The following is a 27,790-nucleotide window of genomic DNA, read 5'->3' as shown; positions in this document are numbered from 1 at the left end:
TTACGTTATATATTGGATATGTGATTGTAAAGCTTGGATTTGAAAACCAAATAAACAATTTAAAAAGAAAAATCAAGCTTGAAAGATAGAGGGAAAGATCATTTTTCTTAGTGAAGCTTCTGCATGGATAGCTATTATTATTATTATTATTATTATTATTATTATTATGCATTTAGGACATTTGTACCCTGTTGTTCAGCCAAAAAAGGCTTCCAGGGCAGCTTACATGCAGTCAAAACAAGGCAGTACCTCCTCACAGGCTTACAATCTAAAAAGACACAACACGCAAGGAAAAGGGGACACGGAGGGAAGAGGAAAATCAAAATCAAACCTCAGACACCAGTTTCTAAACAGTTGTTCCCATAACAACCAGCTGGCAGAGTTCAGGGGTAGGAGCTCGCCTCTCGCAGCATAGAGAGAGTTCTGCTTCTCTGCTTCGGAGTGATCTATCTCTCTCTGTCATAGGCAGTTGTCCGCGTGAATAGGGTTAATGTAACTTTAGTAAATTTAAGTCGTAAATTTAACTGTCAATTTGATACCCTCCTCCTCTTTCTTTTTTCCTTTCTCCTGTGATGAGGCTGCATTTTAATGTTTCAATGTTTTAATGTTGTATTTTAATCTTGTTTTTAAGTTGTATTCATTCAACTTGCTTTTATTATTGCTTGTTAGCCGCCCTGAGCCGGCCTTGGCTGGGGAGGGCGGGGTATAAATAAAAATTTATTATTATTATTATTATTATTATTATTATTAAGCCAATTTTAATCAGATCTTCATTTTAATTGGCTGACAGTTAAGGACACACTACGTAAAGCTGATTGTGAGGCTGGTGCATAAGAGTGAAAGAGAAAGAAAAATAAAATATTGAAGATGGCCTTTTAAGAGTACACAGTAGCTTATTATTATTATTATTATTATTATTATTATTATTATTATTATATTTTATTTTGACAAAGTAATAATCATACATAAATAAGAAAAAAAATGTGCAGCCACCACCAAGACCATTCCATTGTAACTATCCAGCCTCCTCAAATTTCAACACCTCTTGCGATGGTTTGACCCCTTTCCGTTTAAACAGTACAAATTCTACAAACTCACCTTCCGTATCTCCTCAAAACCATTTCTCCTGCATCTTTCCAGTCTTACCTTAAATTAACTCACATTTTCTTTAGAGTATCTCTAGCCCTGTGGAGGTTTTAAAATATGCACACTTATTTAAATATGAGGATCCCAAAGGCAGATAATTGGGCAACCAAAAATTCTTTAATCTGCTTATTATGTTGCTTCATAAAGCATTCAGCGAAGTATCCCTTTGTTGGAACCGATTCATTAATACCTGTTCCAACGAGAGACATTCCGGTTACAAAACAGCAAACACAAGTGAATCTGATTTTCTTTCTAGAAGTGAAGAAAGAAACCACTGAAGGAATTCCATGGCATTGTTGACTTGATTTCTGGCAAAACAAAAAACAAAAACCTACCCACATGGTATTTCTTTGCAGAATAGGATCAAACAGAATAACCACAGAGGGAGGGAAATGTCTCGCTGATGCCATCCGGAAGAGTAAAACAATGTATGAAATTGGGTAAGTTGGATCACTTTTGTTCTTGGTTTTTAATAATTGGGGTACCCTGCCACAAAGGATCTTGGACACTGAGTGACAGTTTGACGAGCCTAGGACTTGCCGATCAGAAGGCCGGCGGTTCGAATCCCCGTGACGGGGTGAGCTCCCGTTGCTCGGTCCCTGCTCCTGCCAACCTAGCAGTTCGAAAGCACGTCAAAGTGCAAGTAGATAAATAGGTACCACTCCGGCGGGAAGGTAAACGGCGTTTCCGTGCACTGCTCTGGTTCGCCAGAAGTGGCTTAGTCATGCTGGCCACATGACCCGGAAGCCAATAAAGTGAGATGAGCGCCGCAACCCCAGAGTCGGCCATGACTGGACCTAATGGTCGGGATCCCTTTACCTTTACCTTTTAATGCAAGTTTAATTAATTCAGTTTATTTATTATTTCTTGAATTTATATACCCCCCTATACCCGGGGGTCTCAGGGCAGTTCACAGAATAAAATCAAGAGATAAAACCACAAAATACTTAATAAAACAACAACTCAATAGTCCCCCCCCCCCCCCATACACACACACACAACCCCATATTTTAAAAGGGCAACTGAGCTAACCTGTCCAGAGACCTACTGGTGAATGATAGTAATAGTAATAATCAGTGCTTATTTTCTGGGGGGACGCAGGGGTACACATACCCCTAAACGTTTTGGGAATCTTTGTCTATTTACTGTATTTATTTTTCCTAGTTTGAACTATAAAATGGCGATTTGTTTCTTGAGTCAAAATGAGAGTATCCCTAAAAAATATTAAAAAATAAAAAAACACTGGTAATAATAATAATAATAATAATAATATGCCCCATCTCTTTCTTTTTGACAGGATGTGGGGTAATCAGGTTGGAGACGAAGGTGCCAAAGCCTTTGCAGAAGCACTGCAGAATCACCCCTCTATAACAAACGTCAGGTAAGACCATATGTGAGCAGGGAACAACGGCTTAGACTCTTCAGACGACCCATATCATGAAGGATTATCCTCATGTCAGAGGAGCAAGCCCCCCCCCCCCCATTTCAGAACAATGGGGCACCTTAGAATTGTTAAATGGGGCTGGTGAGGCTGGAGTCAACCATCCAGCATCCTGGGATAGGTGCCGGGGCCTGAGCCCCACAACTGATATCCGCCTCAGGTGACTGGACCCGGCCATCCTTTTAATTTCCCACAATGCCCCACAGGGATGCTTGGACAGAGGCATTGTGGGAAATTCAAAGGGTGGCCACACTCTAGGCCATGGGTAGGCAAACTATGGCTCAGGAGCCAGATCTGGCCCAATCGCCTTCTAAATCCGGCCCACAGAGAGTCCAGGAATCTGTGTGTTTTTACAGGAGTAGAATGTGCCCTTTTATTTAAAATGCATCTCTGGGTTATTTGTGGGGCATAGGAATTTGTTCATTTCCCCCCCTTCAAAATATAGTCTGGCCCCCCACAAGGTCTGAGGGACAGTGGACTGGCCCCCTGCTGAAAAAGTTTGCTGACCCCCATTCTAAGCCTAGGTAAATGGAGTCGGTTGTTGTCAGGATCTGTCTTGGGCAGCAACTGAGTTATCCTCCGAGTCTGTTGTTGTTGAGCAATACCAATAGATTGTTGGCAGAGAACCGGGGAGCCTAATTTAGAGCAAAGACCTTTTAAAAAATCAAGGATGATTGATGTCTTAAATGGTGGCGTTACAGTACCAAAACAGCATTTGTCAGTCCATATTTGGCTGTAAAAAGCATTAAAAAATAAAATTGGCGTTGGCAGCTGCTCAGAATTCAGAGAGATGCTTTTAAAACACAATTTTCCTTAAGGGAAAAAGAAAAAGCGTGTCAATCACTTTTCTTTCATCTAACAAACAAACCTTGACGATTCTCTGCTGAGGAGAATGGCCGTTTTTCTTCTCCCACAAGATGGCAGACTTTACTGGATTTCATCAAGTGAAAATCTCAAAAGTCTGTTTAGTTGGGTGAGACAAGAGGGCTGCTTCTTGCAGCGCATTTTTTTTTAGAGTGCTCCACCTGCACACAAACGTCTGAATACAAAACAACAACAACACACATTTATGCAAAAATAAAATATCATACAAGGAAGCCATAATTATTTCTAGTTCTTTCTGGATGTACAAACCATGGCAGACCCATGTCTCCCCATGCCGAATGTGTGAAACAGCTTAGAACCAGAGAAAATGTTGAGTCTTTTGTGTTTGGAAATCTCTGTTGAACTCACCAGTGATCCTTGCTGGCTAGTTTTGGCCAAATAATAATCATAATAATAAATACACAGTAAAAGCTTAAAATCCAAGACGTTGCACAGTTGAAGTGTCCAATGTTGAATTAGAAGCCAATTGGGGGAAAAAATGTTTTCAAAAGCGTAAAATCTAAGGCTTTGTGCAGTCAAAACATCCAGCGTTGAATTCGAAGCCAGGTGGAATAAAAAAGTTTTCAAAAGCTTAAAATCCAAGGCCTTGTCCAGTTGAAATACCCAGCATTGAATTAGAAGCCAGATGGAAGGAAAACATTTTCACTGCCTGCCTGAGAAAACTCAGGGGTGATGGTGCTCATCTAAGCTCTCTTGGGAGGGAATCCATAACTAGGGGGCTGTCACCGAAAAGGCCCTTTCCAGTTGTCCACGCTCCGCAGTAACACTTTACCTGATTGGCTCCTTGCTTGTCTATACAGGCAGCAGCCATTGGAGGCTCAGTGAGGGCAGCCGACCTAGCCAGCATCCCAGTTCTGAGCTTGCTTTGTGAAACCTCCCCAGAAATGTCATTTGGGTTCACCTAAGGGACCTGATGGGAAGCACTTTCGAGCCGTCTTCTTCCAAGCCAGGCTTGAGCAGAGCGAGTGTAAGAGTGGCCTTGCGGGATTGCGCACAGGGAATCCACCTGCATCGGAGCCAGGGCCTTATGCGAGTGGCCTCGAGTGCCAGAGTTGTAAAACAGGAATACCTCTCTCAGTGCCACCTCGCAAACTCCATTTTGAAACGGAGAAGTTGGATGATGGACTCAAGGGCATCCTGATCAAATTTGCAGATGACACAAAACTGGGAGGGGTGGCTAACACCCCAGAGGACAGGATCACACTTCAAAACGACCTTGACAGATTAGAGAACTGGGCAAAAACAAACAAGATAAATTTTAACAGGGAGAAATGTAAAGTATTGCACTTGGGCAAAAAAAATGAGAGGCCAATGCAATTCTAGGCTGCATCAATAGGAGTATAGCATCTAGATCAAGGGAAGTAATAGTGCCACTGTATTCTGCTCTGGTCAGACCTCACCTGGAGTACTGTGTCCAGTTCTGGGCACCACAGTTCAAGAAGGACACTGACAAACTGGAACGTGTCCAGAGGAGGGCAACCAAAATGGTCAAAGGCCTGGAAACGATGCCTTATGAGGAATGGCTAAGGGAGCTGGGCATGTTTAGCCTGGAGAAGAGGAGGTGAAGGGGTGATATGATAGCCATGTTCAAATATATAAAAGGATGTCACATAGAGGAGGGAGAAAGGTTCTTTTCTGCTGCTCCAGAGAAGCGGACACGGAGCAATGGATCCAAACTACAAGAAAGAAGATTCCACCTAAACATTAGGAAGAACTTCCTGACAGTTAGAGCTGTTCGACAGTGGAATTTGCTGCCAAGGACTGTGGTGGAGTCTCCTTCTTTGGAGGTCTTTAAGCAGAGGCTTGACAACCATATGTCAGGAGTGCTCTGATGGTGTTTCCTGCTTGGCAGGGGGTTGGACTCGATGGCCCTTGTAGTCTATTCCAACTCTATGATTCTATGATTCTAAGTGTCAGAAGCCATTTCTTGATTTCATTGCTCCCTGAAGACCAAAAATGCTTACAGGTCTCACTAGGAAACGGTTACAGCACAGATTCTGCAAGCCTCAATTCCTTCCTCGCTTCCATTTAAGACACCCATTTGAGGAGGAAACTCACATGGTTTCCTGCTTCCTGCAGGTTTTCCTGCTTCCCTTCCAAGCTCGAGTTTTTGGTTGCCACTGCAAGCCCAACCTGCCTCCCACCCTTCCATTTTGCTGTCTCCATGGGGCATCATTTATCCCCCTGTTGAGGTGCAGTTGTACCTTGGTTCTCAAACAGAATGCTCTCCGGGAGCCCGTTCGACTCCCGAAATGGCTCAAAAACCAAGGCGTGAGTTCCGATTGGCTGCAGGAGCTTCCTACACTCAGCCGGAAGCCGCGCTGGACGTTCGGCTTCTGAAAACAGTTTGAAAACCGGAACACTCTAAACGGCCTCGGTCCTGTATACCTGAAGGAGCGTCTCCACCCCCATCGTTCTGCCCGGACACTGAGGTCCAGCTCTGAGGGCCTTCTGGCGGTTCCCTCATTGCGAGAAGTGAGGTTACAGGGAACCAGACGGAGGGGCTTCTCGGTAGTGGCCCCTGCCCTGTGGAACGCCCTCCCTTCAGATGTGAAGGAAATAAGCAGTTATCCTATCTTTAAAAGACATCTGAAGGCAGCCCTGTTTAGGGAAGTTTTTAATATTTAATGCTGTATTGTTTTTAACATTTGATTGGGAGCTGCCCAGAGTGGCTGGGGAGACTCAGCCAGATGGGCGGGGTATAAATAATAAATTATTATTATTATTAACACTCACTTCCGGGTTTTGATCGTTTGAGAGCCGAAACGTACGAGTTCCAAGGCGTTCGGCAACTAAAGTACGGCTGTACTAGCTGTTCACATTGCTGTCTTTGAGCGAGAGAGACAAAGCTCATTGTTTTGGGGCACTTGGAACAACCAAGACACCTTGAGCTACCTACGACAGCGAAGAAGAAGAAGAAGAAGAAGAAGAAGAAGAAGAAGAAGAAGAAGAAGCAGAAGAAGAAGAATCAAAGTGGAAGTTTCTGTTTTGGAAGGATCTTAACAGTGTTGATACCTCTGGGAATAACGTCGACGGATCTACATTTGAAGAGGAGGGGCAGGAGAAGAGAGAGAGCCGGGGAGGCTGGTATGCAGTGAGCACCCCAAGGCTTGCTTGAGCCCAAAATGATTTTCCCTCCCTCACCGCACTTTGAAGAGGAGCAGCCCTTCGTGCCATGGCACAAACGGCTGTTGAAACGCCCACACACCAGATACAGGTGCAAGGGGAAAAAATGTGAGAAATCTAAGAGCGGGGGGGGGGGGGATGACGGACCGCTCTGAGACGTGTGGAAATAGCTGCTCTGCTTTTTGGATTCTGACCAAAACGAACAGCTTTCCTAATCGGCTTCATTATCCAGAGTTGTCACTCAAAACGCTTCAAATTTTACTCGGAAGAATTTCCGGACCCAATTATCGCGGGGTGGGGCTTTCCGTGCCTGCAAACATTTCCTCCGTTGGCAGAGCAAGGCTGTCGGGCGGCACGGAAACGTTCTCTAGTTATGCGACCGTTAATGCCTAGTTTCAGGAAGGAAGTCTTTGGGGCAGATATCTAGGCATTGCGAATGTGGTTTGTTTGTGTGTGTGTTTGTTCTCTTCTTCTTCTTCACCTTCTCTGCATTTTCCTTATTGCTAATCTCAAAATGGTTTCTCATTGACTTCAAAATACATACCCTCCAACATATCTCTGATGAAAATAGGGACGACCTATTCAAATTAACAAATAATAATAATAATTTTACTCTTTATACCCCGCCCATCTGACTGGGTTGCCCCAGCAACTCTGGGCGGTTTCCAACATATGCAAAAACATAGTGAACATTAAAAGCATTTCAAAAAAAACCCTTCCCTACACAGTGGCACCTCGGGTTACATATGCTTCAGGTTACAGACTCCGCTAACCCAGAAATAGTACCTCGGGTTAAGAATTTTACCTCAGGATGATAACAGAAATCGTGCAGCGGCGGCGGCAGCGGGAGGCCCCATTAACTAAAGTGGTACCTCAGATTAAGAACCGTTTCAGGTTAAGAACGGACCTCCGGAACAAATTAAGTACTTAACCCGAGGTACCACTGTACAGGGCTGCCTTCAGATGGCTCGGGGGGGGGGGGCGGATAAGTCCATACCCTCCAACATTTCTCCAATGAAAATAGGGATGTCCTAAGGCAGGGGTCTGCAACCTTTAAGACAAAAAGAGCCACTTGGACCTGTTTCCGAAATAAAAAAAACTGGGAGCCGCAAAACTCGTCATTATAAAAATAACTTTTTTGTCACTTTTTTATTATTTGTTTGACCCCTCAGAATTACTCCTCCTCTTAGAAATAAACGTTAAATTAACAAGTTACCTTTTGTGTGTGTGTGTGTTCTTCACTCCCCTTCAAAAGTGACCAGCGTACATGCCCCCTTTCAATGCAGTGACCAGCGTACATGCCCCTTACAATGTAGCGGGCGGGAAGGTGACATCGGGACGGTGCGTGACTAACGCACGCACCGCCCCCATGCGACATCACAGCCAGTAGAGCACCCGCCACAGTGGGGAGTGTTGGGGTGCACAATGCACCTCCTCCCCTCTCTAGTATCCGCCCCGGAGCTGCGCCAAAGGTGTAAAAGAGCCACATGCGGCTCCAGAGCCACTGGTTGCAGACCCCTGTCCTAAGGTAAAGCGGGACATTCCAGGATCAAATCAGAAACTGGGGCGACTGTCCCTGGAAAATAAGGGCATTTCGTGGGTCTGACATAGGCTAAGTTAGTCCTACTGTGGTTGGGGGGAGTGCTGAGAGGGTCCTTGCCCCCAGTGTCCTCCCCTTATGACACTACTGTATGAAACTGAAGGAAGAAGGTCCTATGCACTCTTATCTGTGGCACGTCCAAGTGAATCGTCGTTTGTATACTGTCTGGTCCTGCAAAGCCTCGTCCAAATGCGAGGTTGTCGAAAGAAAACATTTGCCACTGTTTTGTGTTCGTGTGCATGTGCATCTTTTAAATATCTCCCCTCCTGTCTTTTGCTTCGCAGTCTTGCATTTAACGGCATCACCACCGAAGGGGGGAAAAGCATCGCAGAAGCCATGAAGCACAACAGCACTGTGAACATATTTTGGTAAGGATGGCAGATTCTGGGAATGGGGGCAGCTTCGCGGGGCTCGCCTCTCCTTAAAAGGAGAGGGGACATGGATTTTACATGGCGGGTGCACCTCTCACAGTCCATACCAAATTCCCGACTAGGCCTAGGTTGGAGTGGCGGATTTCTGTGCATGAGGGAACTGGAAGGCTCACTTTGAGCACAGAAGAGGCCAAGGAATGCAGTGAGGAGAACAAAGAAACCACAGCAGGAAACTCTTTGGATTTTGTTTGGGGCATTTTTACCCTATTGCGTGAGACCAATAGCGGCCCCTCCCCTCCAGGCTGATAATCGAAAAGACGACACAAAAGGAAAGAGGTTTGAGGAGGGAAGAGGAAAACAAGCAAACCCTTAGAAAGTTACATCTAGGCTGAAACACAAGGTGGCGCTCCAGCCGTGGTCGGGGGCAACTCCTCTTTATCGCTGGCCACGCCAACAGGGGCTGTTGGGTGTCGCAGTCGAACGACACCCAGAGGTCCACATGTTCTCCACCCCCGAGTTATGACGTAGCTCTTACGATGACCAGCTGGAACGGAAACAGCGGCCCTGTTTTCCCTATCTCCCTCTGCTGCAGCCGGATAGGTTGAATTTTGCATTCGGAGATCACCTCCCTTTTCCTTGTAGCGTGAGCCGTGGTCCTGTTGGAAGGGTGTGTTTTCTCACAGCAAGACGGCCAAGCTAATGTATCCCAACCAGGAAGTGGTGGTGATCCAACAGCTCCGTACTTGTGAAATAGAAAAGCCAGTATCTCCTCCCACTGCCATGTTGCTGAGCTCTGAAGGGCCTGAGAATCTGACCAAATATTGATTGATTGATTGATTGATTGATTGATTGAATTTATATACCGCCCTATATCCGGAGGTCTCAGGGCGGCTCACAGAATAAAATCAAGATATAAAACCACAAAATACGGTGGAACCTCGGTTGTCAAACGTAATCCGTTCCAGAAGACCATTCAACTTCTGAAACGTTCGACAACCGAGGTGTAATTGCTGGTCGGCAAAATCCCTTGAAAAAATGGAGAAACTTGCCTCAGAAGCTGTTTGACTTCTGAGGCGCATTCAGAAACGGAAGCATTCACTTCCGGGTTATGGTGTTTGAAAGCCAAAACGTTTGACTTCTGAAGCGTTTCACAACCGAGGTTCCACTGTACATAATGAAAATGAAAGCAACAACCCAGTAGCCCCCCCCCCAAACCCCCCACATTTTAAAATGGCATAGGATGTCAATCAGATCAACCAAAGGCCTGGTTAAAAAGGAATGTTTTTGCCTGGTGCCTAAAGGTATATAATGAAGGCACCAGGCAAACTTCCCTGGGGAGACCATTCCACAGATGGGGAGCCACTGCAGAGAAGACCCTGTTCTTGTGTTGCCACCCTCCGGACCTCTCAAGGAGGAGGCACATGAAGAAGGGCCTCAGAAGGTGATCTCAGGGTCCGGATAGGTTCACATGGAAAGAGGCGGTCCTTGAGGTACTGTGGTCCTGAGCCGTGGTGTGTGTGTGTGTGTGTGTGTGTGTGTGGTTTTTAATGCACCATGGTTTTCCTAACATTTCAGTGTGTTCCGAGTAGTTTTGGGAGAGTAATTCTCCACCCCAACCTCCACATTCATATGGTTTCAATTCTTGGTTCCATGTCCTCCTTAAGAGCACTTCCACAGCGGCAGCCATTGGCTTCTGAACGTCTTTGCCGTCGCTTCTGCCTTCTGCTGATAAGACCCTGTGGGGTTGTTCTAGCAGCCCAAGAATGTCTGAGCTAGCAAGAACCAGCGTCAGAGCTGAGACCACATCCAACCCCAGGAAGCAGCAGCAAGTTTTTAAAAAGAAAACACTTTTAAGTATCCCCCGCTATTAAAAGCAGCTGATTAAGTTGACTAAATCTGATGATTAAATGAATCCAAAATGAACTCGGGAGCGTACGGTGAGAGACGTACCGTCTTTTTCGCTCTATAAGACACACTTTTCCCCCTCCAAAAATTAAGGGGAAATGTGTGTGCGTCTTATGGAGCGAATGCAGGCTCCAGGGCTTCAGCGATAGCAACGCGAAGCCTCCGAAGCGCAGTGGGAGCGTTCCCGCTGCACTCCGGAGGCTTCGTGTTGCTTTCGCTGAAGCCTGGAGAGGGAGAGGGGTCGGTGCGCACAGATCCCTCTTGCTCTCCTGGCTTCGCTGGAGAGGTGCTGCGTAGCTTTCCCTCTCTGCTCAGCACCCCTTCAGCGAAGCGGGAGGAGAAATGGAAGGGGCTCCGTTTCTCTTGCCGCTTCGTTGAAGGGGCGCTGTGCAGAGAGGGAGAGAATATTTTTTCCTTGTTCTCCCTCTAAAACTAGGTGCCTCCTATGGTCGGGTGCGTCCTATAGAGCGAAAAATACGGTGAATGTGGAAAGGGATGGAAGGCTAGAGAGAAAAAGTGCTGGAGCGGTGTATAGCTAGATTTCTAAACCCTAAATTACAGATCCCTGGAGGAAAGAGGGATCTTCAGTGGAGAGCAAGAGACATTTCTTCCTCCCAAACCGAGTTATCCAGGTAGATGAGTCTTTATCCCATTGTGTTAACATACAGGGCAGACCAATGGAGCTTTTGTAGCACTTCTTTTTTATTTGTTATTCCACTCTTCATTTAAAAGAAATCCCAGCACAGATGACAGCAAACATCAGCAAGCAGCGAACGATCTAGCATTAGCCAGGTGCATTCGCACGGCCATTTGTGGCACACCTGTAAGACACCCCGTAATTATCGTAAGAAATATCTTGCGACTCATTTGTGCCCCAGACATTCTCCCTCCTGCGCCTTTGAACCGGTTTTGAAGCAGGGACATTAAACACTCCACCTGACGCACTGGAAAGCCAAGCCCTCTCTTGTTCCACCATCGTTCTCACAATGCCTGGCTGATCACAACAAGCGCTTTTCTGGAGACAATAAATTATTGTGCTTTTGGAACAGCCAGTCCCAGCCTTGACAGTAAAGGGGAGGCAACTTTGGATCGTGTCCCAAGTGGTGCCTGGGATCTGATGCAAGATGTCAGGCCGCGACGCTGTCGATGGCTTGAACCGTGAAGAGCTTGGGTTGAAGGAACAGCACCAGAGCGTCCTTTGTCCTAGGCTGCATTGCCCTGAAAAGAGAGCCTAGGGAAACTATGGGCAGCCATGATGCTATCTCCGCAAACAAGGGAGACAGGCAGACTGTTAGAAGTGTGGCTGCTCAGAGAAGGGATCCTTCGGGGAACATGGATTTGAGGGACAAGAAACAGGACCTGCTAGAACGTACCCTCTGAGCAGACTTGACTAGATGACTCTTGGGGTCCCTTCGGACTCTACAATTCTACTTGTGTTGATAATTCGTCAAGGGATCGACATAGTGGGTGAACCGAGCAATAGATATAGGACATGATATAGATTTTAATCTCAGGAGGGAAACTTTGGAAGAGCGATCTGAAGTTTACAGCTTCAAGGAATGAGAACTACCTGAAAATGATTTACAGGTGGTATTTAACTCCAAGATGGGACGCGGGTGGCGCTGTGGGTTAAACCACAGAGCCTAGGACTTGCCAATCAGAAGGTTGGCGGTTCAAATCCCCGTGACGGGGTGAGCTCCCGTTGCTCGGTCCCTGCTCCTGCCAACCTAGCAGTTCGAAAGCACATCAAAGTGCAAGTAGATAAATAGGTACCGCTCCGGCAGGAAGGTAAACGGTGGTTCCGTGCACTGCTCTGGTTTGCCAGAAGCGGCTTAGTCATGCTGGCCACATGACCCGGAAGCTGTACGCCGGCTCCCTCAGCCAGTAAAGCGAGATGAGCGCCGCAACCCCAGAATCGGCCACGACTGGACCTAAAGGTCAGGGGTCCCTTTACATTTACCTAGACTTGCTAAGATGTATAAGACTGAATTGGATAAGTGCTGGAGATGCAATGAGATGGAGGGTACGTGGTGGACTTGTAAAAGGGTAAAAGAGTATTGGGAAATAATTTATTATGAATTGAAAAAAAATGTTTAAAAGTACTTTTCCAAAAAAACCCAGAATCCTTTTTGTTGGGGATAATTCAGACGGAAATTCCCAGGTGTCGAAAAAGGTTATTTCTGCATGCCACTACAGTGGTCCGTGTTTTGTTAGCCCAAGAATGGAAAACAAGCGAGGTCCCAACTAAAGAAGAATGGCAACTTAAACTGATGGAATATGCACAGCTTGTGGACCTAACATGTAGAATAAGAGAACAAGAAGAATATACGTTCAAAGAAGATTGGAAAACGTTTATTGAATATATGGGGGGATATTGTATATATTTGAAAACATGGGCAGCGTTAAGATAAATTCAACAGTGTCAGTAGGTTTTGAGGGATGCAATAATGGAATACGCAATAGTTTAGTTTATCTAAAATATGCAGGGATTTATGCTATGCAAAATGAACCATGGAAAGAGGAGAAGGGAAGTCATTGATATTTTACGGTGGCTTATGAATGAATATTCTGAAATGTAAAATAGAAAATTTGATTAAGATTATGAAAAAAGAAACAGGACCTGAAACAAAGTGTTGCAGTTTATTCCCACGTCCCAAGGGGAGTGCTTCTGTTGTGCCAGCCAGCCCTCTTGCAGGCTGTGCCATTCCATCTCCCCGCAGTTTTTTTTCCATTTCTAGCTAAAGCTCGACATTCTGTAGCTTCTGGGCATGCGTGATCCTCAGAGTTGCACTTTGTTGTCGTCGTTCCCTTGGGTTGGTTGGTTCGTTTTTAGGGCTCTCCCAGAATATTGGAACCTAGAAGGACTTGCCTTGTGCTGAATCAAAGCCATTGGTCCACCCAGTTCAGTATTGCCAACACTGAGTGACAGCATCTCTGCCGCGTTTTGGGCAAGGGGGGCTTCTCCCAGCCCAAGTGGAGATGCTGGGATTCGAATCTGGGACCTTTTGCTGCGTCCACCCCTGTACCACATCCTACATCACAACCGCTCCTTGTTTCTCAGCGGCTCCCCTGTCTTCATTTCTGTCAGCACTCACTGCCTACTCTTAGAGAGCTCGTTTCTTCATTTCCCAGGGAGATTCAATTGGTGCCTTCATTATACGCCTTTAGGCGCCAGGCAAAAAAACGTTTCTCTTTAACCAGGCCTTTAGGACTGATTGACATACGATGCCCTTTTGAAATCTGTCGGGGAGGGGATTTTAGGGTTGTTCTTTTTTTATTTTTATTATGTCTTTTGCGTTTTTAATAGCGTGATGTTTATCCGCCCTGAGACATGTGGATAAATTATTTGTATTTAAATAGTTTTTATTTGGCTTGACAAGTATAAGAGTATAACAATACAAAGTATTCTCACCTCCTCCTCCATTGGTCCTATTGTCAACGTTTTCAACAGTAAGAGCTGTTCGACAGTGGAATTTGCTGCCAAGGAGTGTGGTGGAGTCTCCTTCTTTGGAGGTCTTTAAGCAGTGGCTTGACAACCATATGTCAGGAGTGCTCTGATGGTGTTTCCTGCTTGGCAGGGGGTTGGACTCGATGGCCCTTGTGGTCTCTTCCAACTCTATGATTCTAACTGCATATTATTCAGTAATCCATATTTTATCTCACTCCATTGTCTCCATAGTACTTGCTACATTACAAGTGCTCTTGGAATCCTGCTAATGTTTTCATCTGCTTACAGTGGTCTCCCAGATAAGTTATAAATGTTTCCCATTCTTTGTTAAAAGTAAAATTCTTTATTGAAGTTTTTGCTTTCTTGGTTCCTGAGCTTTCCGGTCAGTTTTGCCATTTCAGCATAGTTCAACAGCTTAGTTTGCCATTCCTCTCTGGTAGGGACTTTGCCTTCTTTCCATCTCTGGGCTAGTAGCATCTGTGCGGTTGTCATCGCATACATAAAAAGTATTTTCTGTTCCTTTGGAATATCGATACCTACAATTCCTAATAGAAAAGTTTCCAGGTTTTTGGGGGTTTTTTTAACAAAGTTATTTTAAACATTTTTTTTCAAGTAGTTATATAAGGGCGGTATAACATTTTAATCAATTAATTGATTAACTAACTAATAATTTGCAGCTAGCAACAAGCCTCCTGAGCTTGTTAAAATGCTTTGTGGACAACCTGAGTATTTGTAGCTTCTGTATATATGCTCCACTTTCCCCTTCCTAACCCCAAAAGAAGGGGAGAGCCATACATAGCAAGCTTACAGAATAAAATAAAAGACTAACTTAAAAAGGGCAGTAATTCTTCATTAACCCAGCCTGGGGCTGCTTGGTCAAGCGTTGAGCTACAAATGCCTTTAATCCCTATGGAGAGATGGTGGAAGACCAGTTTTGATATGGTCCTAATGGCTAAACCTATTTTCCTGTCCTCGCTGGGAGTTTTCCAAGCTGCCCTCCTCTCCACCAGCCATTCCCATGAATGCTTTCCATGGCAGCATTTTTATTTTTATTTTAAAAAAGCAAAACCAGAACCCCTTCCTTGATTTCATGGAAATGCCTTAGGCATGTGGGGGTGAGTGGGTCGCCATCTCACTTGCATTAAAGAAAACACCCCTTTTTCAAACGAATGCTGAAATCTTAGCAAAATGTAAGTTTGCTTGAACGCAGTGACGCCCACAACGGCTGTACTGTCAACCACTTGGCAGACCTTTTAGACATCTGCATCTCAGAGTTTCCATTTCATTCCTGGCTAGCCAGGATCTTTAATAAAATTGCACCTATGCTGGCAGAGAAGAAATTCCATTTTTCCCCCCAAACCATAGGACAGCCATATAGTCTCAGGACTGAAAAAAAGGAGCTTCTTTTTAGTAAGGTTCTTGTAGAAAGGTTAAAGCTTACTGGAAATGATATATAACAAAATGAAAAGGATGTTTAAAATAACATTTGTAAAAAAAAAAAAAATACCCCAGAAGCTTTTCTTTTGGGAATTATAGCAACAGAACTACCTAAACTACAGTGGTACCTCAGGTTAAGTACTTAATTCGTTCTGGAGGTCCGTTCTTAACCTGAAACTGTTCTTAACCTGAAGCACCACTTTAGCTAATGGGGCCTCCAGCTGCTGCTGCACTGCCGGAGCATGATTTCTGTTCTCATCCTGAAGCAAAATTCTTAACCTGAAGCACTATTTCTGGGTTAGCGGAGTCTGTAACCTGAAGCGTATGTAACCTGAAGCCTATGTATCCCAAGGTACCACTGTATATAGAAACATAGTCCTGTATGCGACTACAGCGGCAAGAATGCTACTTGCCCCAAAATGGAAAGAAACAGAAGTCCCATCAAAGAAAGACTTGATACAAAAACTTATGGAATATGCAGAAATGGCAAAACCTACCGGAAGAATAAGAAATCAAGATAACAAACTTTTTATAAAAGAATGGTAATGATTTATGGAAAATTTACAGATAAATTTCAAAGAGATAAAAACACTGGCAGGATAATTCTGATAACTTGCAGTTTCATAAGAGTATATATTTAAAGAAGATGAATAAATGAGCACATTAAGTTAATTTGGACATGCAGAAGATATTAAAAAATAAATTGAAGGAACCGCAGAAAGAGAGGGAAGGAAGTCAAGTTTTGAAATGTCAAAATGATTGTAAAATTAGTTAAATATATACACTTGAAAAGTGTATATATAAAAAAATTTTTTTAAAGAAAAAAATAAAAATAAAAATCCTGTTCGCTTCTCTCACCAGGCTAACAAAGAATGAGCTGGATGACGAAGCAGCCGAATGCTTTGCCGAAATGGTAAAGGTCAACAAGCGATTGGGTCATCTATGGTGAGTTGTCTTGGCTCGCAGAGAAGGCACTCTTGAGTCACTGCCTTGGGCTACGAGTCACATTTCAGTCACTGTACATTTTCTACACAAGGACCCAACCCTGAGCTTTGGGCTCCTTTTGACAGAAAGGTCACCGGAAGCCCTTAATTTGCATCGAGGCATCAGATTCATGCTGATCTAAAGTTGGAGTGCCTCATTCTTCACAATTCCTGGGAGGGGTTGCTGAACCAGTGACTAGGAGAGGAATCAGTTGAACTTTTGAAGGATTCCTATGCAGATGACGGGGGACGCGGGTGGCGCTGTGGGTTAAAGCCTCAGCGCCTAGGGCTTGCCGATCAAAAGGTCGGTGGTTCGAATCCCCGCGGCGGGGTGCGCTCCCGTTGTTCGGTCCCAGCGCCTGCCAACCTAGCAGTTCGAAAGCACTCCCGGGTGCAAGTAGATAAATAGGGACCGCTTCCTAGCGGGAAGGTAAACGGCGTTTCCGTGTGCGGCTCTGGCTCGCCAGAGCAGCGATGTCACGCTGGCCACGTGACCCGGAAGTGTCTTCGGACAGCGCTGGCCCCCGGCCTCTTTGAGTGAGATGGGCGCACAACCCTAGAGTCTGTCAAGACTGGCCCGTACGGGCAGGGGTACCTTTACCTTTACCTTTATGCAGATGACACGTATAAAAATGTGGCAAACCGTCAAAACGTCAAAAACTTCCCAATAGAGGGCTGCCTTCAGATGTCTTCTAAAAGTTGTGTGGTTCTTTATCTCCTTGACATCTGATGGGAGAGCGTTCCACCGGGTGGCCGCCACCACCGAGAAGGCCCTTTGCCTGGTTCCCTGTAACCTCACTTCTCGCAGGGAGGGAACCGCCAGAAGGCCCTCGGCGCTGGACCTCAGTGTCCGGGATGAACAATGGGGGTGGAGACACGCCTTCGGGTATACAGGACCGAGGCCGTTTAGGGCTTTAAAGGTCAGCTCCAACACTTTGAATTGTGCTTGGAAATGTACTAAGAGCCAATGTAGGTCTTTCAGGTCCAGTGTTATATGGTCTCAGCAGCCACTCTCTGTCACCAGTCTAGCTGCTGCATTCTGGATTAGTTGCAGTTTCCGGGTCACCTTCAAAGGTAGTCCCACATAGAGCGCATTGCAGTAGTCCAAGCGGGAGATAACTAGAGTATTCACCACTCTGGCGAGACAGTCCACGGGCAGATAGGGTCTCAGTTGGCGTAGCAGATGGAGCTGGTAGACAGCTGCCCTGGACACAGATGTCCCATGTACACAGTGTTTAGTTTAATCACCACCATCAAAGCACTAGCAAAATGTAAGGCTTGGTTTTCGTTTGTTTAGAGATCTACCCCATTGTCAGTAACGCTGACATTTCCTTTTGTCCGTGTGTTGTGTTTTTCCATAACAAATTACCCTTGAGTGACTAATGCTAAAGAAATAAATGTCTTGAAGCTTTTTTTAAAAAAAATAAAAATAAATAAATTGCAGTGTTCTGGGCAAAGGAAAACAGGAGAGATTGAACTCCAAGGTGACTTTACATATTTTTGATGGTTGGCCCCTCTTCCTGCCTCCTCTCTTGCGGTGCCAGCCCAAAGTGGCCAGTGAATTGCCTTCCCCGGCCGTCGCTTTGGATCCGTCATGAATAATCCCCCAGACAGCTGCTCTCCTGTGATCAGAGAGCAGCTGTGTGGTCAATTATACAATTAAGCTCAGTAACCCTGAAAGACGCCCATGCACTTTAGACTGAAGAGGCTTGGAGCCTCTTGGCTGCGCTTCTATGGGGGGATTGTCTGATGCCAAGCAGGCCAGCCATGCAGATGGAAATCAGAAACCACCAGTTCCTGGCAAGACCCCAGCCTTGTTCAGCAAAAAGGAGTGTTGATTTTCCGCTTCAGACGCACCGTGCCCAAGCCAAGTGCGTGACAGGCAGGACGCTGTGGACCGGGCGCAAACAGAGAGTGTTTTCTCCAGCACTGAGGGCTTTCCTTTCTCTCTCTCTCTCTCTCTCTCTCTCTCTCTCTCTCTCTCTCTCTCTCTTAGGCTTATCCAGAATCAGATTACCAGCAGAGGTGCCAAGTGCCTGGCTGATGCTCTCAAGCACAATACGGCCATTAAAGAGATCTGGTAAGGGTGACGGCTGTGCGGCTTTCCAAAGTGTGGCAGTCACACTCCAACTGTCTGCTTAGACACATGTGCAGGATCTTGCCTAGTTATACGGGGAGCCTGTGACCCTTGAACTTCATTGGGTCTCATCAGCATGGCCGATGATGATGAGAGCTGGGACCTAACATCCAGAGAGCCACATGCTGTCCGTTGCTGATGTACAACAAAACGTGTGTGGGATGTTCTCGCACATGACACAGTGGCAAACGCCTTGCGTCTTGGCCATTTTCGTGCTTTGGCGATGGAATGCGCGCCCAAATCCATTTCACCTGTTTCTGGTGCCAAGAGGGCAAAGGTGCCAAGAGAGATTGTGGAGCTGAGTTGGGCCACTGTTCCCGCCACAATCAACTTGACTTCTGAACATGGGGATCCTTCAAACACAAATCAGGAGTCTGTATCATTCGGATAGTTGGGAGCAAGTAATCCTGCCCTGTGCTCACAGTCTAACTAAGGGAGGAATAGCAGAGATCAGGAAGAATCGTGTTGGGAGCCCTGCATGCAGTCATGGGCCACCAGTTGGCTAGACCTTAGCTGCCTAGCCACATCTTTAATTGGCATTTACCGTATTTTTTGCTCTATGACTCACGTTTTCCTTCCTAAAAAGTAAGGGGGAATGTGTGTGCGTCTTATGGAGCGAATGCAGGCTGCGCAGCTATCCCAGAAGCCAGAACAGCAAGAGGGATTGCTGCTTTCACTGCGCAGTGATCCCTCTTGCTGTTCTGGCTTCTGAGATTCAGAATATTTTTCTTCTTGTTTTCCTCCTCCAAAACCTAGGTGTGTCTTGTCTTCTGGTGCATCTTATAGAGCGAAAAATACGGTAAATCATGAGTTTCTCAATGTGGCTAGCAGTAGTTGTAACCAAGTCCCATAGAAACCTGTGGACCAGGTTATTCAGGCCCAACGCCCAGTGACAGTTAACATTTTAGCTGGCTCAGGAACAGGGTTTCTCAATTTTGCCTCTTGGTTTATGAGCCGGTGCCGTAGGACTTACACAGCCCCCGTTCGTTTCAGTGCAGGAGATGCTCCTCTCTTAACCTCAGGGTTCTGGGTTCGAACCCCACACTGGGCAAAAAGATGCCTGCACTTGCAGGGGTTGGACTTGATGGTCCTCACGGTCCTTTTCAACTGTACAATTCTGTGATTGTCTCCGTAGCCATTTCATAAATAAAGTACATTTCGTTAGTTTAATATACAGTCGTACCTCGGAAGTCGAACGCCTTGCGAGTCAAATGTTTTGGCTCCTGAACACCGCAAACCCGGAAGTGAGTGTTCCGGTTTGCGAACGTTCTTTGGAACCGAAACTTCCGACACGGGTTCCGCAGCTTCCGATTGGCTGCAGGAGCTTCTTGCAGCCAATCGAAAGCCATGCCTTGGTTTCTGAAAGTTTTGGAAGTCAAACGGACATCCAGAACGGATTCCATTCGGCTTCTGAGATATGACTGTACTGCCTTTACATAAGCCCCAGGGCCATCTAAAACAGGTAAATCCATAAAAATCACACAATATTTGAAGGCAGGTGGCAGATCACTAAAGAGCAATTACTAATTGCCGCATCAGTCAAGTCTCTCCAGATGCATCTTAACCAGTGTTAGAAACCGCGATATGAAAGCTGGGAGATAAATGGTACCTTAAACTGAGGTTATGGGCGCAACAACAGAATGTCTAGGCACGCTGTTTTATAACAAGAATATGAAAATGAAAGAACTGCAGCTGAAGTATTATGTTGGTTTTTCACATGTTCTAGTCCAGGGGTCTGCAACCCGCGGCTCCAGAGCCGCATGTGGCTCTTTTACACCTTTGCCGCGGCTCCGGGGCAGATACTAGCGAGGGGAGGAGGCGCATTGTGCACCCCGACACTCCCCACTGTGGCGGGCGCAGTACTGGCTGTGACGTCACATGGGGGCGGTGCGTGCGTTAGTCACCTTCCCGCCCGCCCGCCCGCTACATTGTAAGGGGCATGTACGCTGGTCACTGCATTTAAAGGGAGAGGGCATGTACGCTGGTCACTGTTTTGAAGGGGAGTGAAGAACACACACACACAAAAAGGTAACTTGTTAATTTAACATTTATTTCTATGAGGAGGAGTAATTCTGAGGGGTCAAACAAAGAAAAAAAAAGTGACAAAAAAGTTATTTTTATAATGACGAGTTTTGCGGCTCCCAGGTTTTTTTTTCTTCGGAAATGGGTCCAAGTGGCTCTTTTTGTCTTAAAGATTGCAGACCCTGTTCTAGTCCTTCCCCTGCCCACTCCCCTAATATTCTTAAGAGGGTCTCCAGTCTTCAGAGAGTAGCTGGAAGTGGGGAGGCAGAAAAAGGTCCTCCTTTCCTCGCACTCTTTCAGTTTTAACCCGAAATCTTAGGCGTAGTATTGCACCCAGAGGTCAGAAGCTCCTTGCGCTGATGAAATTCCCTGTCGCAAAATACACCTAGGGCAACGGGAGTTTCAAACACTGGTCTTAACAAGCCACTTAGAATTGTACAGAGATGGGGCCAGGGGCATTTTAGTAGGGAGGGAGTTCTATGTCTTAAAGAAGCCACTACTGAAGAGGCCATTTCCGAGGCCTCATCCTGAGAAAGGACCACCAGGAGGGTCTCACCTCCTGGCCTCAGAGCACAAGTAGGTAGATGTGGAGGAAGGCATCCTTGCAGATAGTTGTGCTTCGATATCTGCCCTGTTCTGCTGAGCCCAGAGCACATCAACTAGGTGAAATTCTTGCAGCAGAAAGAAGAGAGCCTTAACTTATATCTTGTGATCTAAAGGGATGTGTGTGACATTCAATATGTTTTAGTATTGCCTACTACGGGCTAAGCATTCCCAAGAGATGAAAAGCTCTTGGATTTCTCTAGGTGGAAATTTCACGTCCTCGTCAGAAACCAGGACTACCTTGCGCCGTTCGTCCCAAAACAAACAGGCTATAGGAAGAGCGCCAAAGGAAAGAGAGCGAGAGGACCTGCAGAAACAGCTGCTTTATTTTAATTTCTCTTTCTCCCCCCTCCCTCTTTCCACCTCCAACAGCTTAAATGGAAACCTAATAAGCCAAGAGGATGCGAAAACGTTTGAAGATGAAAGGAGGCTCGTTTTCTTTTGAGATGGGGGGGAGAGATCAGGTTGGACGGCTGTCGAGATGCCAGGCCTTTGGAACAGTGGTTGCTGAAGCCCAAATGCGATGCCCAGTTGACTCGAGGGTGGAAGACGTGTGCCTTACATTGTGCTTTAAAAAAATAAAATATCTCCTTGGTGCTGTTTTTACATCTTGTAACAGAGGCTTGACGGTAGTTGTTGCCTTAATAACTAACCATTTGCACCCTACTTCAAAGGGGGAATCGTGCATCAACCGACACAAGCGTTTGTGCTTACTTTATTATGCAAAGGTAAAGGGACCCCTGACCATTAGGTCCAGTCATGGCTGACACTGGGGCTGCGGCGCTCATCTCGCTTTATTGGCCGAGGGAGCCGGGGTACAGCTTCCGGGTCATGTGGCCAGCATGACTAAGCCGTTTCTGGCGAAACAGAGCAGCGCACGGAAACGCCGTTTACCTTCCCGCCGGAGTGGTACCTATTTATCTACTTGCACTTGATGTGCTTTCGAACTGCTAGGTGGGCAGGAGCAGGGACCGAGCAACGGGAGCTCACCCCGTCGCTGGGATTCGAACCGCTGACCTAGTCCTAGGCTCTGTGGTTTAACCCACAGCGCCACCTGCGTCCCACTTTATTATGTACCTAGATGCTAAAAATTCTGTGTGTGTGTGTGAAAGAGAAAGAGAGATTTATGAACCGATGTGGTTAAAAAAAAGTATGTAGGACATGCACAAGCTAAGAGCAATCTCACCTGGCAGTTGAGCAAGTGACTATCATTCATCCAAGTCTGGGATAGCTCACTCAGTAAAGGATGAGAATCTTAACCTCAAGGTCATGTGTTTGAGCCCCATGTTCATCGCTGGGGGTTGGACTTGATGGCCCTCGTGGTCCCTTCCAGCTTAACAGTTCTATGGTTCTATTTTCGATTTTTCTATTTTCAGTTCCTTTCTGCTCTGTCTGCAATGACACCATTTTTTTGAGACTTCATCAGCCTTGACTTGTGTGTGATCTGTTCGTGATCTTTGGCCGAAGGGGTCGAGAGTCCAGTCTGCAGAGAGACAGGAAAGTGGGAGGGCGAGAGAGAGGAGACAAACACCATGCTATAGGGCTAGGCGGAAGCTCCACTTTGGCTGGCAGAAACCCCTCACGCCATGCCAACAAACCTCTAGCGAGCGAGTGCTGTGTGTGCCTGTCATTGCTTGCCACCTCCTGGGGTGCAGGGAGTGCTGTGGTCTAAACCACGGAGCCTCTTGGGCTTGCTGATCGGAAGGTCGGCGGTTCAAATCCCCACGACGGGGTGAGCTCCCGTTGCTCTGTCCCAGCTCCTGCCAACCTAGCAGTTTGAAAGCACGCCAGTGCAAGTAGATAAATAGGTACCACAATGACGGGAAGGTAAACAGTGTTTCTGTGCGCTCTGGTTTCCATCCCATTGTGCCAGAAGCGGTTTAGTCATGCTGGCCACATGACCCGGAAAGCTGTCTGTGGACAAATGCCAGCTCCCTCAGCCTGAAAGCGCCACAACCCCATAGTCGCCTTTGACTGGACTTAACCGTCCAGGGGTCCTTTACCTTTACTTTTATACCTTGCTACCTCCATAGTCTCGCTCAGCAGGAAACAGGAGATGAAGGCTTTGCATTAGTGCCTTAGTCCCAGCCTTTCCCAAGTTGGTGCTCTCCAGGTGGGCTCGCTGGGGCTGATGGGAACTGTAGTCCAAAATACCTGGAAGGCAGCTTGGGTTATGGGGGGGGGGGTGGCGGTTGCCTTCGTCTGTGCTCTACTTGCAAACAGATCAGAACGAAACAGATGGTGTCCTGCAAACATGGCGCCAGCAAATCAGGATCAAGGCTCCACAAACAGTGACAGTCATATCACCTCCCTGCAGACTTTGTGCAAACAAATCGGGGCGAAGGCTCAGCAAACAGGTCGGTTTAGAAGCAAGCCGGGTCCTTGGTCGTATTATAAGTAGTGCAGCCATACCCTTGGGGGCCAAGCAAAAGAGCAACTGAGTTTATGCAGAGGCGTTTGAGACTGGGCAACTTCCTCCTTAGTTTTTAATGCATTAAAAGCGTTACTCAAATCCTGCCAAAGTTTTTAGTTGTTTACAGTGTTCTCTTACGTAAATTGTAATTTTTTCCCATTCCTTATTAAAGTATCTTCCTGGTTTCTGATTTTCTCGGTCGTTTTCGCCATTTCGGCATAGCCCATCATCTTCATCAGTCTTTCGTTTCTAGGCCATTAGTATCTGTGCTGCTGTCATCACATAGATAATCATTTCTGCTCTTTTGGTATCTCTGCGTCTAAAAAGCTGATTTTTTCACAAAAGTTATTTTAAACATTTTTTTTCAACTCATTATACATCATTTCCCAGAATGCTTTTGTTATCTTGCATGTCCACCACATGTTCTGTGCGCTTGATGATTTCAGCCAGAGCCCAACCATGTCAAAACCTGGTCTAGATAAGAGCTAAATCAATCTGGAGTTAAAATAACGCTTTAGCTTTTAAAAGAGGAACACCAAGCTCTCCCAGGTCATTGGGGAGTGGAGAGCTTGAGCGATCTATTTAAAAATTCTGTGGTCATTTCACCAGCTCCGTCTAAACTGTGCTTCTTGGAAAATACAGCTGGACCCCTTTAATCGTCTCAAAGAGCCTGGCATCTTGGCACAACGACACGGGGGGAATAGGCCTTCCCCAATGAATGGAGCTTGGCAGCCTACAATGGGACCTTGTTCGCCAGAATTCAGGTCTCTGGAAATAAAAATAGGTTTACGTTCCAAGCTAAAATAGACTGGTACGTCACAGGGATCAGTAATTTGCTGAAAAGCACTTTCCACGGAGGTAAGCGACTCTGTTAATAAATTCACCTTTAAGGACTTTAAGGTGAAGCTGACCGGTTTGGCTTCGGTTTCTAGCCGTGCCAGAAACTGTGTCAGATCGAACCCAAGCTTGATGGCGTCGTTCAAAGGAACTTGCTGGCGGGTTTAGCTGCTGCTGTTTTGGTTCCAGATTGTGTGGGCTGAAGTGGGCAGCAAATGCACAGCAGCATAAGGTGGCCCTCAAAATGCTTGTCCAAAGCAGCGGAGCTTTGAAACAACATCGTCAAAATGGGAGACATCTTTGGAGTTTACCGCTCAACTAGGGATGGTGAGGAAGGAATCTGGACGCAAATATCACTACCAGCAGTTATGTTACTATCTCACTCTTCGTCCCCAAATGGCCCAGGGAGGCAAGCAACAAAGAAGCAAAGCGCTACAATTAAAAATACAGTCATACCTTGGAAGCCGAACAGAATCCATTCCAGAAGTGCGCTTGTCTTCCAAAACATTCGGCAACCAAGGCGAGGCTTCCGATTGGCTGCAGGAGATTCCTGCAGCCAATCGGAAGCCGCATCAGATGTTTGGCTTCCAATGAACGTTCACAAACCGGAACAATCACTTCTGGGTTTGCAGCATTCAGGAGCGAAAACGTTCAACTCACAAGGCGTTCGGCTTTCAAGGTACGACTGTAAAAGCATTCACCGCCAGGGCCCGCCCAAGACATTTTGCCACCTGAGGCAGATCCCTAAATGGCTTTCCCCTCCCTGCCAGGTAAGAAGGGGCGAAAGAAAATCTATGTTGGGAACAAGCAGGGGAAGAAGGATCTACATTGGGATCTGCTGCCACAGTGGACCTTGCAGCCTGAGGCAGTTACCTCATCTTGCCTCATGGGTGGGGCGGCCCTGTTCACCACATACAATGAATCCTACATTGAAGAGTCAGAAATATCCATATTACTAGAACAGGGCTGGGGAAGCTCTGGCTCATAGGCAGAGACATCACCTTGCCAACAAAGGTCCGTATAGTCAAAGCTACGGTTTTCCCAGTAGTGATGTATGGAAGTGAGAGCTGGACCATAAAGAAGGCTGATCGCCGAATAATTGATGCTTTTGAATTATGGTGCTGGAGGAGACCCTTGAGAGTCCCATGGACTGCAAGAAGATCAAACCTCTCCATTCTGAAGGAAATCAGCCCTGAGTGCTCACTGGAAGGACAGATCCTGAAGCTGAGGCTCCAATACTTTGGCCACCTCATGAGAAGAGAAGACTCCCTGGAAAAGACCCTGATGTTGGGAAAGATGGAGGGCACAAGGAGAAGGGGACGACAGAGGACGAGATGGTTGGACAGTGTCTCGAAGCTACCAGCATGAGTTTGACCAAGCTGCGGGAGGCAGTGGAAGACAGGAGTGCCTGGCGTGCGCTGGTCCATGGGGTCACGAAGAGTCGGACACGACTAAACGACTAAACAACAACAACAAGGTCCCAGTTTGGCCCAAGCAGCTGTTTCCCCCCCACACACACCTGATGCTGTTTCTGATGTCTGGTGTCAGGTGTCAGGCAGGTGGAGACTGTTAAAACCAGGAATGGGGGGCACTTAAATGACTCCCCAAAAATCACCACAGCCTCTAACTAAGGCCAGGCACCATACACACACAACAGCAAAGAGGCTCAGAAAAACAGAGTATAAAATTGTAGCTATAAGTGGATACCCTATATCGTACTGTTTCCTCTGACTATCCAATATAGAATCAAATAATCACCAAAATTCAACGGTTTGACCAGTTTCCTTGGTTCCACGGCTAATGACTCCTCTGGAAGGGCTCCTCCTGCCTCCATAATCCCTCAGGCATAAGGTCACATACTCCTTGCCCCTCCACAAGGTGTGAACTTAGCCTCACAATAGGAGGCAGGAGGCGACCAAGGGCAGCACATACCTCAGGCAGAAATCCATCTGGATGGTGGATTGAATCCTGATACCTTCAGAGGAGGAGCGCAGGAAAGCCTTGCAGCTAGGGGGATGTGTTAAAAAGTGTCTGTAGGGTTATTGACAGGGGTGGGTGATGGGCTCATGTTTCTACATGGCAGGCACCCCTGCTTTGTGACATATCTGTGATGTATTGATGATGCTGTTGAAAAATGTATTATGGGAAATGGGGAGAGGTCTTAAAGGTTCACGCAACCCCATACTCAGAGCTTCCCACTCTTTGTGTGTTTGAACCTTGTTGCAACTGTGATAGGGATTTTATGGTCTTAGATATATGGTAATGTTCATAAGTGCACCAACCAAGCACCTGCATAGATCAGCACAGGAAGACCGACTTGGAACCATTTTGATTCCTAAACTGAGCAAATGTTTTCTCTGCAAGGTCAAAGTGGGAAACCTCCCCATTCTCTCTTTCCTCACAAATCCTGTCTTAAGGGCACATTTAAGATATGAATAGGGTGTGAGCCTGTGACCTGGCCCAGGAACTAAATATTTATCACTACAAAAGAATGGCCAGGCTCCCCAGGCAATCCAATCAAGTAACCTGCCAGACAGGAGATAAACAATGACAGGAGTAAAACAGCATTCAAATTTCTGTTGTAGACCGCCTTTTCTGTGATGTAGGTGTGATGTATGTACATGATGTGATGTATGTATGATGTTTCTGGATCTACAGGGTGGCAATTTCAAAAGTCTTTATAAGGCCTTGCATGCCATTTTTCTGGGTTCCTCCTCTCTCCTGCAGATGAGGGGAGCACCCTGTTGCAACAGATCAATAAAGATCAAGCTTACTAGCTGTTTTGCTTCTCAATATTCTTTGGTTGGCCTCTGTTATTTTCTCCTACCAATAGGGAACCTATGTAAGGACTCTCTATGGGCTCTTGGATACCCCATAAGGGAAAAGGGCAATTTTTGTTTAAAGGTAAAGGGACCCCTGACCATTAGGTCCAGTTGTGACCGACTCTGGGGTTGCGGCGCTCATCTCGCTTTATTAGCCGAGGGAGCTGGCGTACAGCTTCCGGGTCATGTGGCCAGCATGACTAAGCCGCTTCTGGCGAACCAGAGCGGCGCACGGAAACGCCATTTACCTTCCTGCCAGAGTGGTACCTATTTATCTACTTGCACTTTGACGTGCTTTCGAACGGCTAGGTTGGCAGGAGCAGGGACTGAGCAACGGGAGCTCACCCTGTTGCAGGGATTCAAACCACCGACCTTCTGATCAGCAAGTCCTAGGCTCTGTGGTTTAACCCACAGTGCCAGATATAAGATCAGGTCTACAGACTGCTATTTGCTTCTTTAACTTGGCTGGAGTCTCTTTCTTTTGCTGACCAGAGAGACTTGCGGGGAGTCGAGCTGGGCAGCGAAGTAAATCCACACCTCAGGATTTTTCCTTATCAAGACAAACCTGGACAGGCTGTGCTGACAGGAAGCAACATAAAGGCTGCTGGGTTGCC

At 46.4% G+C, this 27,790-nt stretch overlaps 1 protein-coding gene across 5 annotated transcripts in view; it reads left to right on the top strand.

Moving 5' to 3' along the window:
• NOD1 (nucleotide binding oligomerization domain containing 1) overlaps positions 1-21,720 on the top strand; it is a 40,776-nt gene extending 19,056 nt beyond the window's left edge. For all 5 annotated transcript variants that reach the window (XM_083404693.1, XM_083404695.1, XM_083404697.1 and 2 more), the window contains 6 exons: positions 1,503-1,586; positions 2,444-2,527; positions 8,483-8,566; positions 16,221-16,304; positions 18,339-18,422; positions 21,477-21,720. In XM_083404693.1, the coding sequence (XP_083260819.1) occupies positions 1,503-1,586; positions 2,444-2,527; positions 8,483-8,566; positions 16,221-16,304; positions 18,339-18,422; positions 21,477-21,549 (493 nt within the window). In that variant the 3' untranslated portion in view covers positions 21,550-21,720. The remainder of the gene's footprint in view (positions 1-1,502; positions 1,587-2,443; positions 2,528-8,482; positions 8,567-16,220; positions 16,305-18,338; positions 18,423-21,476) is intronic.
• Positions 21,721-27,790: the final 6,070 nt, after the last annotated feature.

Source organism: Podarcis tiliguerta, assembly GCF_965153285.1.
Source record: "Podarcis tiliguerta genome assembly, chromosome: 12".
NCBI classification, from domain to species: domain Eukaryota; kingdom Metazoa; phylum Chordata; class Lepidosauria; order Squamata; family Lacertidae; genus Podarcis; species Podarcis tiliguerta.
This window is presented reverse-complemented; position numbering and strand designations above follow the sequence as displayed.